This window comes from Salmo salar, chromosome 01 (genome assembly GCF_965601325.2).
Source record: "Salmo salar chromosome 01, fSalSal1, whole genome shotgun sequence".
NCBI lineage: Eukaryota > Metazoa > Chordata > Actinopteri > Salmoniformes > Salmonidae > Salmo > Salmo salar.
Genome location: NC_138291.1, coordinates 162,067,100 through 162,081,245, shown reverse-complemented (window position 1 = coordinate 162,081,245; position 14,146 = coordinate 162,067,100). Strand labels below are relative to the sequence as shown.

At 43.0% G+C, this 14,146-nt stretch overlaps 1 protein-coding gene across 2 annotated transcripts in view; it reads right to left on the bottom strand.

The window, feature by feature from the left end:
• LOC106568375 (G protein-coupled receptor kinase 3) overlaps positions 1–6,335 on the bottom strand; it is a 90,129-nt gene extending 83,794 nt beyond the window's left edge. Inside the window, exon 1 of one of the 2 annotated variants that reach the window (XM_082955674.1) lies at positions 4,375–6,335. In XM_082955674.1, coding sequence (XP_082811800.1) covers positions 4,375–4,487 — 113 coding nt within the window. In that variant the 5' untranslated portion in view covers positions 4,488–6,335. The remainder of the gene's footprint in view (positions 1–4,374) is intronic. The other variant, XM_045692215.2, reaches the window with a different exon arrangement.
• Between the last annotated feature and the right edge of the window lie 7,811 nt (positions 6,336–14,146).

Genomic DNA, 14,146 nt, shown 5'->3' with positions numbered 1-14,146 from the left:
AGATTGAGGCCTGCCCGCACAATTCTAATGTGTGTGGTGAGATCTACACCACATGAGGAATCAACCCATCTGAGGATTAACTAGGATTTCTGAGTAAATGGTATTGACATTAAGGTCTGAAAGGCATTTGCCCATTGGGAAAGTCGTAAGATACTAAGACAAAGAGTAAGATACTTGCCCGAAAATGTTATGTAGCAATTTTCTACACACAGGGGAGGAACCAGAACGAATGGAATTCTCTGCATTTTGGTTGTTGAAAGTTTTTTTTAAATATGAAAAAACCTGCCCAATGGGGCCAGCCTCAGAGCAGGCTCAACTTGCAGGACGGACCAGGACGGACCAGGACACTTGGCCCAGGCAATAGGGAAACCCTTAATGTCAATCCCTGCTTTAATGTTGGGGCTGTGAACTTGCTCTGCACATGGGGAAACCAACGGAAGGCCTACTCAGTTTAACAACACAGCTAGTTCACTAGCTCAGGGTCTGATACAGCTGAGACTGGGAGAATGAGGAAGTCACAGAAGCCTGGCTGACTGGATAGAACGCATATAGACACTGTCACAGAAGTAGCCTCTCTTAATTGTAATACAAACACTAACAGAAGTAGCTAAATAATAGTTTCTCAGTACCGGAACATCTCAGGTTCCTGCCAAGCAGTTACACACCTGATTGTACCAATCAAAGCCTTGGTTGAAGACTATGATGATTAGTTCATCAGATGAACCAGGAGCGTTAAAACTCTGCTGGAACTAAAGTTCCCACCATCTACATCAGGCACTGTGGAAAACACTCTGGCTGTAATAGTAGATCAATGTAGAAAAGTAAAAGAACAACATTAGTCTAAATGGATTCAAGGCTGCAGTTTGGACCTGTTCATTGACCACATCTAAAGCAAACAAATCAACCAGTGGCTTTACCAAATGGCCATGGTGCGATTCAGCCTTGTCTGAACACACACAGCGGGGTCTGTAAACACAGTCATCCCTTAGTAGGCTAACTTTGGCCCAGTACGTGATTTGATTTCATCAATAGATGTGACTAAACATATTGAATTTCACAAAAAGGGATGTGATGTTTAGGGCCAGTTTCCTGAACCCAGATTAAGCCTACTCGTGGACTTAACAGCTTTATCGTTTGAGAATCTGTCAGAAGTACTAAGGCCAAGACTAGGTACACTCTGGGTCTGCGAAACTGGTCCCTGTGTTGCTGATCTGATCTCTCGAGGTGAGGATGTCTGTCTGTACTACAACTCCTATCAGGCAGTGGGGTGCTGCTGCAAACACCAGGGTGGCAAAAAGTTAAGACAGAAATATATGGACAGGTCTAGGACAAGGAATAGGCCTAAAGCTCTTTTCATTACTTAACTTCAAGTGCAATGTTACAAAAAGTTCTGAGACTGTATTTTGTAGAATATAAATGATTTTCTGTCAGGTAGAATAGTGAATCGTGTCAGATCTACACTTTACATGTGTAGGCTATATGATGAACAAATGATAAACCTAATACAGAATTGCTCGGATTAGAGCAAATTCATAACATTATCAGAAAGAACTTTGACAAAGTGATTGCATCTATGGTCATTGCGCAGCATGACACTGAATATTATGACTGAGAAAAGTCCATAAAGCAATCAATGGGTGGAAGAGATGGCATAACATGCTGTGCTTCTGAAGCTTGGTGAGGACTAGGACTAAGCTTGGTGAGGACTAGGACTAAGCTTGGTGAGGACTAGGACTAAGCTTGGTGAGGACTAGGACTAAGCTTGGTGAGGACTAGGACTAAGCTTGGTGAGGACTAGGACTAAGCTTGGTGAGGACTAGGACTAAGCTTGGTGAGGACTAGGACTAAGCTTGGTGAGGACTAGGACTAAGCTTGGTGAGGACTAGGACTAAGCTTGGTGAGGACTAGGACTAAGCTTGGTGAGGACTAGGACTAAGCTTGGTGAGGACTAGGACTAAGCTTGGTGAGGACTAGGACTAAGCTTGGTGAGGACTAGGACTAAGCTTGGTGAGGACTAGGACTAAGCTTGGTGAGGACTAGGACTAAGCTTGGTGAGCACTAGGACTAAGCTTGGTGAGGGACTTAGGCTTAGACGTTATACAGCCTGAGCCTAAACTACAAGTCAGACACTTGTTAACATTATCACACGTTCATTATGTCCATCTCCTTTGAGCTGTACGTTTCACATGTACATACACACTGAGAAATCCATCGGTGTCAACTCTACACTGACAAAACACTCCACCACATCCTCTTTCCCTTAGTCTGACTGTAACAGCTCACTAGACAGCCAAACCCTGACCTTAAAAATGTACAGCTCTACGCTCAACTGATGCATGCAGGTTTTTCAGAAGAGGGATAAAGGTAAAATAGTTTTTTAGTTATAGTAAGGTATTTTATTTGCAAAGTAGGTATTCTCACATATGGAAAATGCTTATAGAAAGCAGTTTAGCATGAATCTTCTCTAAAGGTCAGACAACAGGGCCTCTCCACACTACCAACTACACCTAAGAGGGGGATACCATCTTTGTATGGGCTGCTACAGAGAAATACAGTATATATACTGTAAATAAGAATGTGTTCTTAACTAATTAATAGCCTAGTTAATACCAAAAAGTATGTGGACACCCCTTCAAATGAGAGGATTCAGCTATTTCAGCCACACCCGTTGCTGACTGGTGTATAATTTTTTTTTTTAAATCGAGCATACACATGCAATCTCCGTAGACAAACATTTGCAGAAGAATTGCCATACTGAAGAGCTCAGTGACTTTCAACATGGCACCGTCATAGGATGCCACCTTTCCAACAAGTCAGTTCATCAAATGTCTGCCCTGCTAGAGCTGCCCCGGTCAAATGTAAGTGCTGTTATTGTGATGTGGAAACAGCTAGGACAACAAAGGCTCAGCTATGAAGTGGAAGGCCCAACAAGCTCAAAGAATGGGACCGCCGAGTGCTGAAGCGTGTACAAATCATCTGTCCTCGGTAGCAACACTCACTACCGACTTCCAAACTGCAACGACAGCTCAACAACTGTTCATCGGCCGCACACAAGATTACCGTGCACAATGCCAAGCTCCGGCTGGAGTGGTGGCGCACTGTAAACGCGTTCTCTGGAGTGATGAATCACGCTTCACCATCTGGCTGTCATCGGACAAATCTGCTAAGCTAAGTCTTTACAGAAATGGTTAGTCGAGATCGGTGTGGAAGAACTTGACTGGCCTGCACAGAGCCCTGATCTCAAACCCATCGAAAACCTATGGGAACGGCGACTGCGAGCCAGGCCTAATCGCCCAACATCAGTGTCCGACCTCACTAACGCTCGTGGCTGAATGGAAGAAAGTACCTGCAGCAATGTTCCAACTTCTAGTGGAAAGCCTTCCCAGAAGAGTGGAGGCTGTTATAGCAGAAAAGGGGGGACCAACTCCATATTAATGCCCATGATTTTGGAATTAGATGTTTGATGAGCAGGTGTCCACATACTTTTGGTCATGCAGTGTAGCAGTTAGCTCCAACAATACTACCTAACTGGCGTCATACTGACAGAAGGTGTTGCTATGGTGGCATCAAAGGCCATGCACACATCACACTCAATTTCCATCATCTCACATTTGCCTTCAATGTAGCTGCCTGCCTGTGGGCTTGTATTTGTTATAGAAAAAACTGTGCGTTTATAAATAGCTGTCAAAAACACCAGTGATTGCCATAGGGGTTCGATTCCCAAGGGGACCAGTACGACAATAGATGCACTCACTACTGTAAGTCGTTCTGGATAAGACCATCTGCTAAATGTGAAAAATGGAACTGGGGAAATTCAGGCAGTTGAAGGGGAGAGATATGCAGATGTGAATGGAAGGATACAGAAGACTCCTCCCACCATCTCTTATCTTTCATTGCATCATTCCATCAAAAACATATACTGGTAGGCCTAACATATTACTGTATCAGATGAAAATAACAGCATATTATTTACATTCTAAGCCACCAGTAAAACAAACAGAAGCTGCCACCGGATGGAGGAGGTGGTAATGATGGGTGGTTTTGGTGCTAGCTGGAATGATTCTTGGTCTGGTCTTCAGAACACATTGTTAATGAGCTTCATTAAAATTATATAATTCTCGATTGCATTACGTCAGATGCAGATTGGCCTAATGTGGATTTGAGGGCTAGTGCCTTGAATGGTAGGGACCCTGGAGTCGCCAAACGGAGACAGTTGACAAATAGTTTCCTATTAGCGAGTTACTGTAACTGACCGACAGGTTTCAATGAGATAGGGCTTCCATCTCCCTATTTGGCCATACACACATACATCAATTTGACAGGTAGACAAACATTGACTGACCGAAGCAGACCCTACAGGACAGTTACATGTACCTGGATTCAGGGAGTATGATTTTCTTGCTCGCTCGGGCCGCTGGAGTAGACTTGCTCTTCTCCATCGCCATCAAATAGCTGACATCGGCGAGAACTGCTTCGAGGTCCGCCATCTTCAACCCTGGTTCGACCGAGTCGATACAACACCAGCCGTGGGAAGGTTTTTTCTTGTTGAAAAATAAAGCAAAATGTCCACTGAAAATGGTTAGAATCTAGATCCAACCTGGGCGACCGAGGCAGCTATGCGGATGACAGGGGCGACCATCGAATGAAGCGTGTCGTTTTCTTCCTCTAGGTTCGGCACACACGGTCCCTCAAAACACAACCATTGTTACACAAAAATAAAAGTATTTATCATCTGGGTATTTTTTTGTGTGCCAAAAATGATAGTGCTTTCAATGGCCAGACAAGATTGATGAGAGATTTCGTTGACCACCTTTCTGAGAGCTTCACTTATTTAGATGGCCCACCTGCTAGATGTGGCGAACTAGATAATAACTGTAAAACCCCACTGATCCTAGCCACATAGTTTGTTTTATCTTCTTGAAAAGCTAAAATTGTGATATTGCGGTACGTGATACTCCAGCAAGACGTATGCTTCAAGATCCTAATTGCGTCTCGTCGCATCTGCTTCAAAATAAAACATGACTTTATGCGTCGACAAAGATGGGTTGTATCACTTCTATCGAATTGGTATTCGATAAAGACATCCTCGTGTGACAACGATGACAGGGGTAGAAAGCTAAAATAACAAGAGCAAGCCAGCTCGCCTGTATCACACAAAAAAACTACTGCCGAATGAATGGTGGAGATACTAGCGAATACAGTAGTTCGGTTCAGGTCCAAACGTTTTCACCAACACGAAGAATCAAAACAATTGTCTTATTGGCATAGGATCCTACACAGAGATATCAGAAAGAGGACATCAAACCACAGATGCAGGTTGCTAGCTGAATATCCAGCACGCAAAAACTATGCTGAAACAATGTGCTAGATACCCGACTAAAATCTCCTTTAGCTAACTAACGTCGGCGACAACTATCGAACTGAGCGATCAAGAGAACAAGCGTTCAGTTGTTGGCGCTGACTTCACGTTAGATGCCACATTTCAAATGGACATTCAGCCAGCTAGATTCTCAATGTACGTGGTCGACAAGGGAGAAGTGTTATTACTATCTGCTGTGGAACCCGGTGCTACTGGTAGCGAGTTAGCCAATAGATAGCTGGATGAGATAGTTCATATAGGAAGCATATGTAACAAACTAGCGCTAGCTAACACAACAGCTTTATCGCAACGAAACCCCAGTCATCCAGTTCGCTAGCTCGCCATCTCAGTTAGGTAACGAATCCTGATCTTCAGCCAAATCCATGTTATTTCACAAGAGACCAACGAAACCGCACAAAATGAGCCATAGTAATTTATTTCACCCCAGTGTGTGGGCTCTATGGAGACAGTGGCTAGCTAGCTATAATGGGGGAGGGGGCGCTGGAGGAAATTGGCAAGTTAAGTTAACCTTAGCTTGGTGACCGTCCACGGTACCTCGCGACCGAGTCTTCAACTAGAAGTAGATTTTTTGTTGTTGTTGCGATCAACAGCTTGCAAACTAGCTGACGAACAGGCAATGAAATATAAACGAAGAACCTAAGTACATATAACTTGGTAATATTTGCTGCCCGTCAGTGACTTCCCCCGTAAAGTTGTAACCATCAACCGTTTGTGCTCCTCAATCTGCACAAGCCGCAGCTGAGATCTGTGCATTCGACAGACTGACGACGCGGGACAACGTTTGATATCTTGCTTGTTTACGGTCCTCCAAGAGGCACCGATTTCCTCTTGTTATCCCCTTTGAGTCCGAATAAGAACAGTTGACTTTACTCCATTTCGCTGGCTGTGTTGTGTATTCTCAGAAACAAGCCCTACCTAATTGTAAAAGCCCCACTTCCTCCAACTGCGACTAAGCATCCTGGAAAACATGTAATGGAGCAGGACCACTCATGGACGCGGACCTAGATGATTATAAATGCCCTATTACGATTTGAATCAAATTAAAACCATTATATAAAATGAGCAATAGTTTGTTTAACTTTATATTTTTATTTTTAACAGTGTTACCTGCAAATGAAGATTACATAATAGGATCAAAGAGGAGGTCGGTAGGCTGTCATTATGGGCAATTCTTTTTAATATTACATGAATAATATATAACAGACACTTCTGGGTGATAACTTGCTGGATCAATCCAATGGACCAATCCCTGAATCAACAGTCAATTAACTCATCTGTGGACCTTGAAACCCTGTTATTGTAAGTCTAAGTTGGAGACCCATTCCTTTGCTAATTTGTTCTAAATTGAGGCTATCAATTACTCCGATTTTGTAGCATAGGCCGCTATATAGACCTACACATATTTAATCGAGAAACTCGATTTTTTTCTGATATCCAGTACAGACCTGGGTTCAAATACATGTGTATTTGAGAATAAGTATTTCTAATAGATTTCTCTGTATTAGAGTATTTTCAAATACACAGCCAAAAACAAGTTTGAGTATTTGATTATTTGAATGGTCATTTGTAAAAAAAATAAAAATAAATAACAATACAAAAAAAAATATATATATATATTTCTTTTAATAATTTTTTATTATTATTATTATTTTTGTGTATATATATATATATATATATATATATATATATATATATATATTATATATATATATATATATATATATATATAAACTCAGCAGAAATTGAATAATGTGTCCCTGAACAAAGGGGGGTCAAAATCAAAAGTAACAGGCAGTATCTGGTGTGGCCACCAGCTGCATTAAGTACTGCAGTACATCACCTCCTCATGGACTGCACCAGATTTGCCAGTTCTTGCTGTGAGATGTTACCCCACTCTTCCACCAAGGCACCTGCAAGTTCCAGGACATTTCTGGCCCTAGCCCTCACCCTCAGATCCAACAGGTCCCAGACGTGCTCAATGGGATTGAGATCCGGGCTCTTCGCTGGCCATGGCAGAACACTGACATTCCTGTCTTGCAGGAAATCACGCACAGAACGAGCAGTATGGCTGGTGGCATTGTCATGCTGGAGGGTCATGTCAGGATGAGCCTGCATGAAGGGTACCACATGAGGGAGGAGGATGTCTTCCCTGTAACGCACAGCGTTGAGATTGCCTGCAATGACAACAAGCTCAGTCCGATGATGCTGTGACACACCGCCCCAGACCATGACGGACCCTCCACCTCCAAATCAATCCCGCTCCAGTGTACAGGCCTTGGTGTAACGCTCATTCCTTCGACGATAAACGCAAATCTGACCATCACCCCTGGTGAGACAAAACCGCGACTCATCAGTGAAGAGCACTTTTTGCCAGTCCTGTCTGGTCCAGCGACGTTGGGTTTGTGCCCATAGGCGACATGGTTGCCGGTGATGTCGGGTGAGGACCTGCCTTACAACAGGTCTACAAGCCCTCAGTCCAGCCTCTCTCAGCCTATTGTGGGTCCTGTCTCCCTGTAACGCTGTCTTAGGCGTCTCACAGTACGGACATTGCAATTTATTGCCCTGGCCACATCTGCAGTCCTCATGCCTCCTTGCAACATGCCTAAGGCACGTTCACGCAGATGAGCAGGGACCCTGGACATCTTTCTTTTGGTGTTTTTCAGAGTCAGTAGAAAGGCCTCTTTAGTGTCCTAAGTTTTTATAATAATTGTGACCTTAATTGCCTACCATCTGTAAGTTGCTAGTGTCTTAATGACCGTTCCACAGGTGCATGTTCATTAATTGTTTATGGTTCACTGAACAAGCATGTGAAACAGTGTTTAAAGATCTGTGAAGTTATTTGGATTTTAACAAATTATCTTTGAAAGACAGGGTCTATAACAATACTCTACCAATTTCTATTTGACAGTATTTTCAAATACTTACTGTATTTTAAATGCTATTTTCAAATACCTGGGTTAAATACTTTCCACGTGTATTTCCAAATAGGCCTATATTAAAATATATCTGAATACTTACTTCAAATGTATGTGAAAGTAATTCATATTTTTAAAATAGTATGAACCCACCTCTGATCCAGTAGTTTAGACAAATGGCATTTTAACATGAATTGACCATAAGTCATTATATAGCTATAAAATACAAATTACTTACAAATGTTGTTGTGCTTTAGAGTATAATACAGTGATTCCTTGTGGACAAGCATTTAAAAAATGAAAAGCAAATTCTCATGAAAGCATGGCAAAATTGGGCTTCCACTGTCCACCAGACTCTTCTCATAGCAAGCCTGTCGCGGAACGACGGTTTGTGTTATGTCGTCAGTATGATGTATGATTATTATTTTAACAAATTCATAATACAAATATCAACAACTTACATTGCTACATCAAACATGTCTAACAAAACAAAACACAGGTATTAACAAGAAAGTGCTAAAACAAAAAAAATCAATAAAATAATTTACTAAAATAAACAATTATAGTGCAATTGTATTCACTCTGACAAAATCTCAATGATTCAGGAAGATGTTATTCTTGTTGTTATTCACTAGGGATAATGTCTTAACAAGATAATTAAATTCAATCAAAAATATGTGTAATTTTGCTATAGAATTCTGGAATTTGTGTTTGTGTATAAAGTATTTGGCAACAAGAATAACAAAAATTAACAATAATTTCAATGGTCTTGTTATCATTGCAATAGTAACATATTTTATCCTTCATGTCAAAAACATGGGTAGTGTTCTTAATGGTAAATAAGTATTCTGCAAGGTTTTCCCAAAATTCTGACACAAATTTACATTCAAAGAACAAGTGAGTCAGATTCTCACCTTCTTTTTCACAAAAAAAACGCAGATATCATCAATAGCCACACATTTGGACAACATATAATTACATGGATATATCTTATGTAGAATTTTAAAGTGCAGTTCCTTAAATTTGTTTGGTATACAATATTTGTAAGGCCTTAACCAAGCTTTTTTCCAGACAATGTCCGGAATAAGCATGTTCCAGAAGAATGTGCCTCTAGGCGTAAGTTGGTTCTCTGAATGTGGAATTTCTCTTATGTATTTATACAACAAGATTTCTCAAGTAAGCCCACGCCTTCCAAACTGAGTTCTGGATAAGCTTTGTGATCATTACCAAAGCTAAGATGAGTTTTCATTAGTTTAGTTAGACCACTGGGAATGGCTTAGATCACAGAAATAAACTCTCTGAAAGGTATTGGAAACTCATTCATTTACATTACATTTAAGTCATTTAGCAGACGCTCTTATCCAGAGCGACTTACAAAATGGTGCATTCACCTTATGATATCCAGTGGAACAACCACTTTACAATAGTGCATCTAAATCTTTTAAGGGGGGGGGGGGGGGTTAGAAGGATTACTTTATCCTATCCTAGGTATTCCTTAAAGAGGTGGGGTTTCAGGTGTCTCCGGAAGGTGGTGATTGACTCCGCTGTCCTGGCGTCGTGAGGGAGCTTGTTCCACCATTGGGGTGCCAGAGCAGCGAACAGTTTTGACTGGGCTGAGCGGGAACTGTGCTTCCTCAGAGGTAGGGGGGCCAGCAGGCCAGTGGTGGATGAACGCAGTGCCCTTGTTTGGGTGTAGGGCCTGATCAGAGCCTGAAGGTATGGAGGTGCCGTTCCCTTCACAGCTCCGTAGGCAATCACCATGGTCTTGTAGTGGATGCGAGCTTCAACTGGAAGCCAGTGGAGAGAGCGGAGGAGCGGGGTGACGTGAGAGAACTTGGGAAGGTTGAACACCAGACGGGCTGCGGCGTTCTGGATGAGTTGTAGGGGTTTAATGGCACAGGCAGGGAGCCCAGCCAACAGCGAGTTGCAGTAATCCAGACGGGAGATGACAAGTGCCTGGATTAGGACCTGCGCCGCTTCCTGTGTGAGGCAGGGTTGTACTCTGCGAATGTTGTAGAGCATGAACCTACAGGATCGGGTCACCGCCTTGATGTTAGTGGAGAACGACAGGGTGTTGTCCAGGATCACGACAAGGTTCTTAGCACTCTGGGAGGAGGACACAAGGGAGTTGTCAACCGTGATGGCGAGATCATGGAACGGGCAGTCCTTCCCCGGGAGGAAGAGCAGCTCCGTCTTGCCGAGGTTCAGCTTGAGCTGGTGATCCGTCATCCACACTGATATGTCTGACAGACATGCAGAGATGCGATTCGCCGCCTGGTTATCAGAAGGGGGAAAGGAGAAGATTAATTGTGTGTCGTCTGCATAGCAATGATAGGAGAGACCATGTGAGGATATGACAGAGCCAAGTGACTTGGTGTATAGCGAGAATAGGAGAGGGCCTAGAACAGAGCCCTGGGGGACACCAGTGGTGAGAGCGCATGGTGCGGAGACAGATTCTCGCCACGCCACCTGGTAGGAGCGACCTGTCAGGTAGGACGCAATCCAAGCGTGGGCCGCGCCGGAGATGCCCAACTCGGAGAGGGTGGAGAGGAGGATCTGATGGTTCACAGTATCAAAGGCAGCAGATAGGTCTAGAAGGATGAGAGCAGAGGAGAGAGAGTTAGCTTTAGCAGTGCGGAGAGCCTCCGTGACACAGAGAAGAGCAGTCTCAGTTGAATGCCCAGTCTTGAAACCTGACTGATTAGGTTCATTCAATGTTATAAATTGTTCATATGTAAGAATATTACCCCTGTTGTCAAAAACATCAAGAACAAAGTCAATATTCCTCTCATGCCAGCTGAGGTAGAACAATTACTTATTCCTTACAGTTTGGTCTGAATTATTCCACAAAATAGCTTTATGTGGGGGAAAATTGTGCAGGAAACATATTTTCCTGGCCATTAAAGCTTGGTGGTGAAACCTAGCCAATTCAGCGGGTAATCTTTCAGGAATATAATTACATTTCAGTAAAAAATTGAAGACCTCCCAACTTATTAAACACATTACTTGGAATGAAATACCATATTGTATCAGTATTGATCAAACATCTTTTCAACCAGACGAGCTAAATCACTTCTATGCTCGCTTCGAGGCAAGCAACACTGAGGCATGCATGAGAGCATCAGCTGTTCCGGACGACTGGGTGATCACGCTCTCCGTAGCCGATGTGAGTAAGACCTTTAAACAGGTCAACATACACAAGGCTGTGGGGCCAGACGAATTACCAGGATGTGTGCTCCGGGCATGTGCTGACCAACTGGCTGATGTCTTCACTGACATTTTCAACCTCTCCCTGATTGAGTCTGTAATACCAACATGTTTCAAGCAGACCACCATAGTCCCTGTGCCCAAGAACACAAAGGCAACCTTCCTAAATGACTACAGACCTGTAGCACTCACGTCCGTAGCCATGAAGTGCTTTGAAAAGCTGGTCATGGCTCACATCAACACCATTATCCCAGAAACCCTAGACCCACTCCAATTTGCATACCGCCCAAACAGATCCACAGATGATGCAATCTCTATTGCACTCCACACTGCACTTTCCCACCTGGACAAAAGGAACACCTATGTGAGAATGCAATTCATTGACTACAGCTCAGCGTTCAACACCATAGTACCCTCAAAGCTCATCACTAAGCTAAGGAACCTGGGATTAAACACCTCCCTCTGCAACTAGATCCTGGACTTCCTGACGGGCCACCCCAGGTGGTGAGGGTAGGTAGCAACACATCTGCCACGCTGATCCTCAACACTGGAGCCCCCCAGGGGTGCGTGCTCAGTCCCCTCCTGTACTCCCTGTTCACCCACGACTGTATGACCAGGCACAACTCCAACACCATCATTAAGTTTTCAGACGACACAACAGTGGTAGGCATGATCACCGACAATGACGAGACAGCTTATAGGGAGGAGGTCAGAGACCTGGCCGGGTGGTGCCAGAATAACATCCTATCCCTCAACGTAACCAAGACTAAGGAGATGATTGTGGACTACAGGAAAAGGAGCACCGAGCACGTCCCCATTCTCATCGACGGTGCTGTAGTGGAGCAGGTTGAGAGCTTCAAATTCCTTGGTGTCCACATCAACAACAAACTAGAATGGTCCAAACGCACCAAGACAATCGTGAAGAGGGCACGACAAAGCCTATTCCCCCTCAGGAAACTAAAAAGATTTGGCATGGGTCCTGAGATCCTCAAAAGGTTCTACAGCTGCAACATCGAGAGCATCCTGACCGGTTGCATCACTGCCTGGTACGGCAATTGCTCGGCCTCTGACCGCAAGGCACTTCAGAGGGTAGTACGTACTGCCCAGTACATCACTGGGGTAAAGCTGCCTGCCATCCAGGACCTCTACACCAGGCGGTGTCAGAAGGCCCTAAAAATCGTCAAAGACCCCAGCCACCCCAGTCATAGACTGTTCTCTCTACTACCGCATGGCAAGCGGTACCGGAGTGCCAAGTCGAGGATAAAAAGGCTTCTCAACAGTTTTTACGCCCAAGCCATAAGACTCCTGAACAGGTAACCAAATGGTTACCCGGACTATTTGCATTGTGTGCCCCCCCCCCCAACCCTCCCAACCTCTCTTTTACGCTGCTCCTACTCTCTGTTTATCATATATGCATAGTCACTTTAACTATACATTCATGTACATACTACCTCAATTGGCCCGACCAACCAGTGCTCCCGCACATTGGCTAACCGGGCTATCTGCATTGTGTCCCACCACCCGCCAACCCCTCTTTTTACGCTACTGCTACTCTCTGTTCATCATATATGCATAGTCACTTTAACCATATCTACATGTACATACTACCTCAATCAGCCTGACTAACCAGTGTCTGTATATAGCCTTGCTACTCTTATTTTCAAATGTCTTTTTACTGTTGTTTTATTTCTTTACTTACCCACACACACACCTTTTTTTTGCACTATTGTTTAGAGCCTGTAAGTAAGCATATCACTGTAAGGTCTCTACACCTGTTGTATTCGGCGCACGTGACAAATAAACTTTTTTTATTTGATTTGATCTTGAAAGTGTTATTTATGTCAACAAAATCCAACACTTCCAGACCTCTTTCAGCTCTTTTAATAGAGAGGACTGACTTTTTTAGTTTGTGAGACTTATTTTTCCAGATGAAGTCAAGAAAGGTCTTGTTGATCTCTTTACAAGTAGAGTGCTTTACAAATAAAGATAATGAGGGGTACACAAAATGAGACAGTCCCTCTGCCTTGGACAGAAGTACTCTCCCAAGTATAGAAAGATCCCTTTGTAGCCAATTATTAAATATATATTTTGTTTTCTTAATTTTAGGAGAGAAATTCATATGTTGTCTGACTAAGTGGTTTTTTGACAGATGTATTCCTAAATATTTAACACAGTCCTTTACAGGAATATCTTCTATTTATTTATCATCAGAGTCATATAAACATAAGATTTCACATTTAGAAACGTTCAGTTTTAATCCAGATGCAATAGAGAATGCAGTGATAGCATTAAGGCCACCTGGTCTTTGTCTCTTAAAAAAGAGTAGTATCATCAGCCAGTTTGGGAAATGTTGATTTATTTGTTAAAAATGGTTAAGCCATGCAGGTATGCATTATTCAGAATATCTAGAGATAGAAGTTCCACAACCAAAATGAATAAAAATGGTGAAATTGGGCATCCCTGTCGTACATTTCTGTTGATACTGAATCTTTTGGATGTATTAAGGTTTTGTAACACAGAACTATCTATATCTTTGTAAAACATGCAAATGATTTGATAACATTTTCACCGAAGCCAAAGAGTTTAAATGACCTAAAGAGAAATTCATGTTCAATTGTGTCAAAGGCTTTACAGAAGTCCGAAA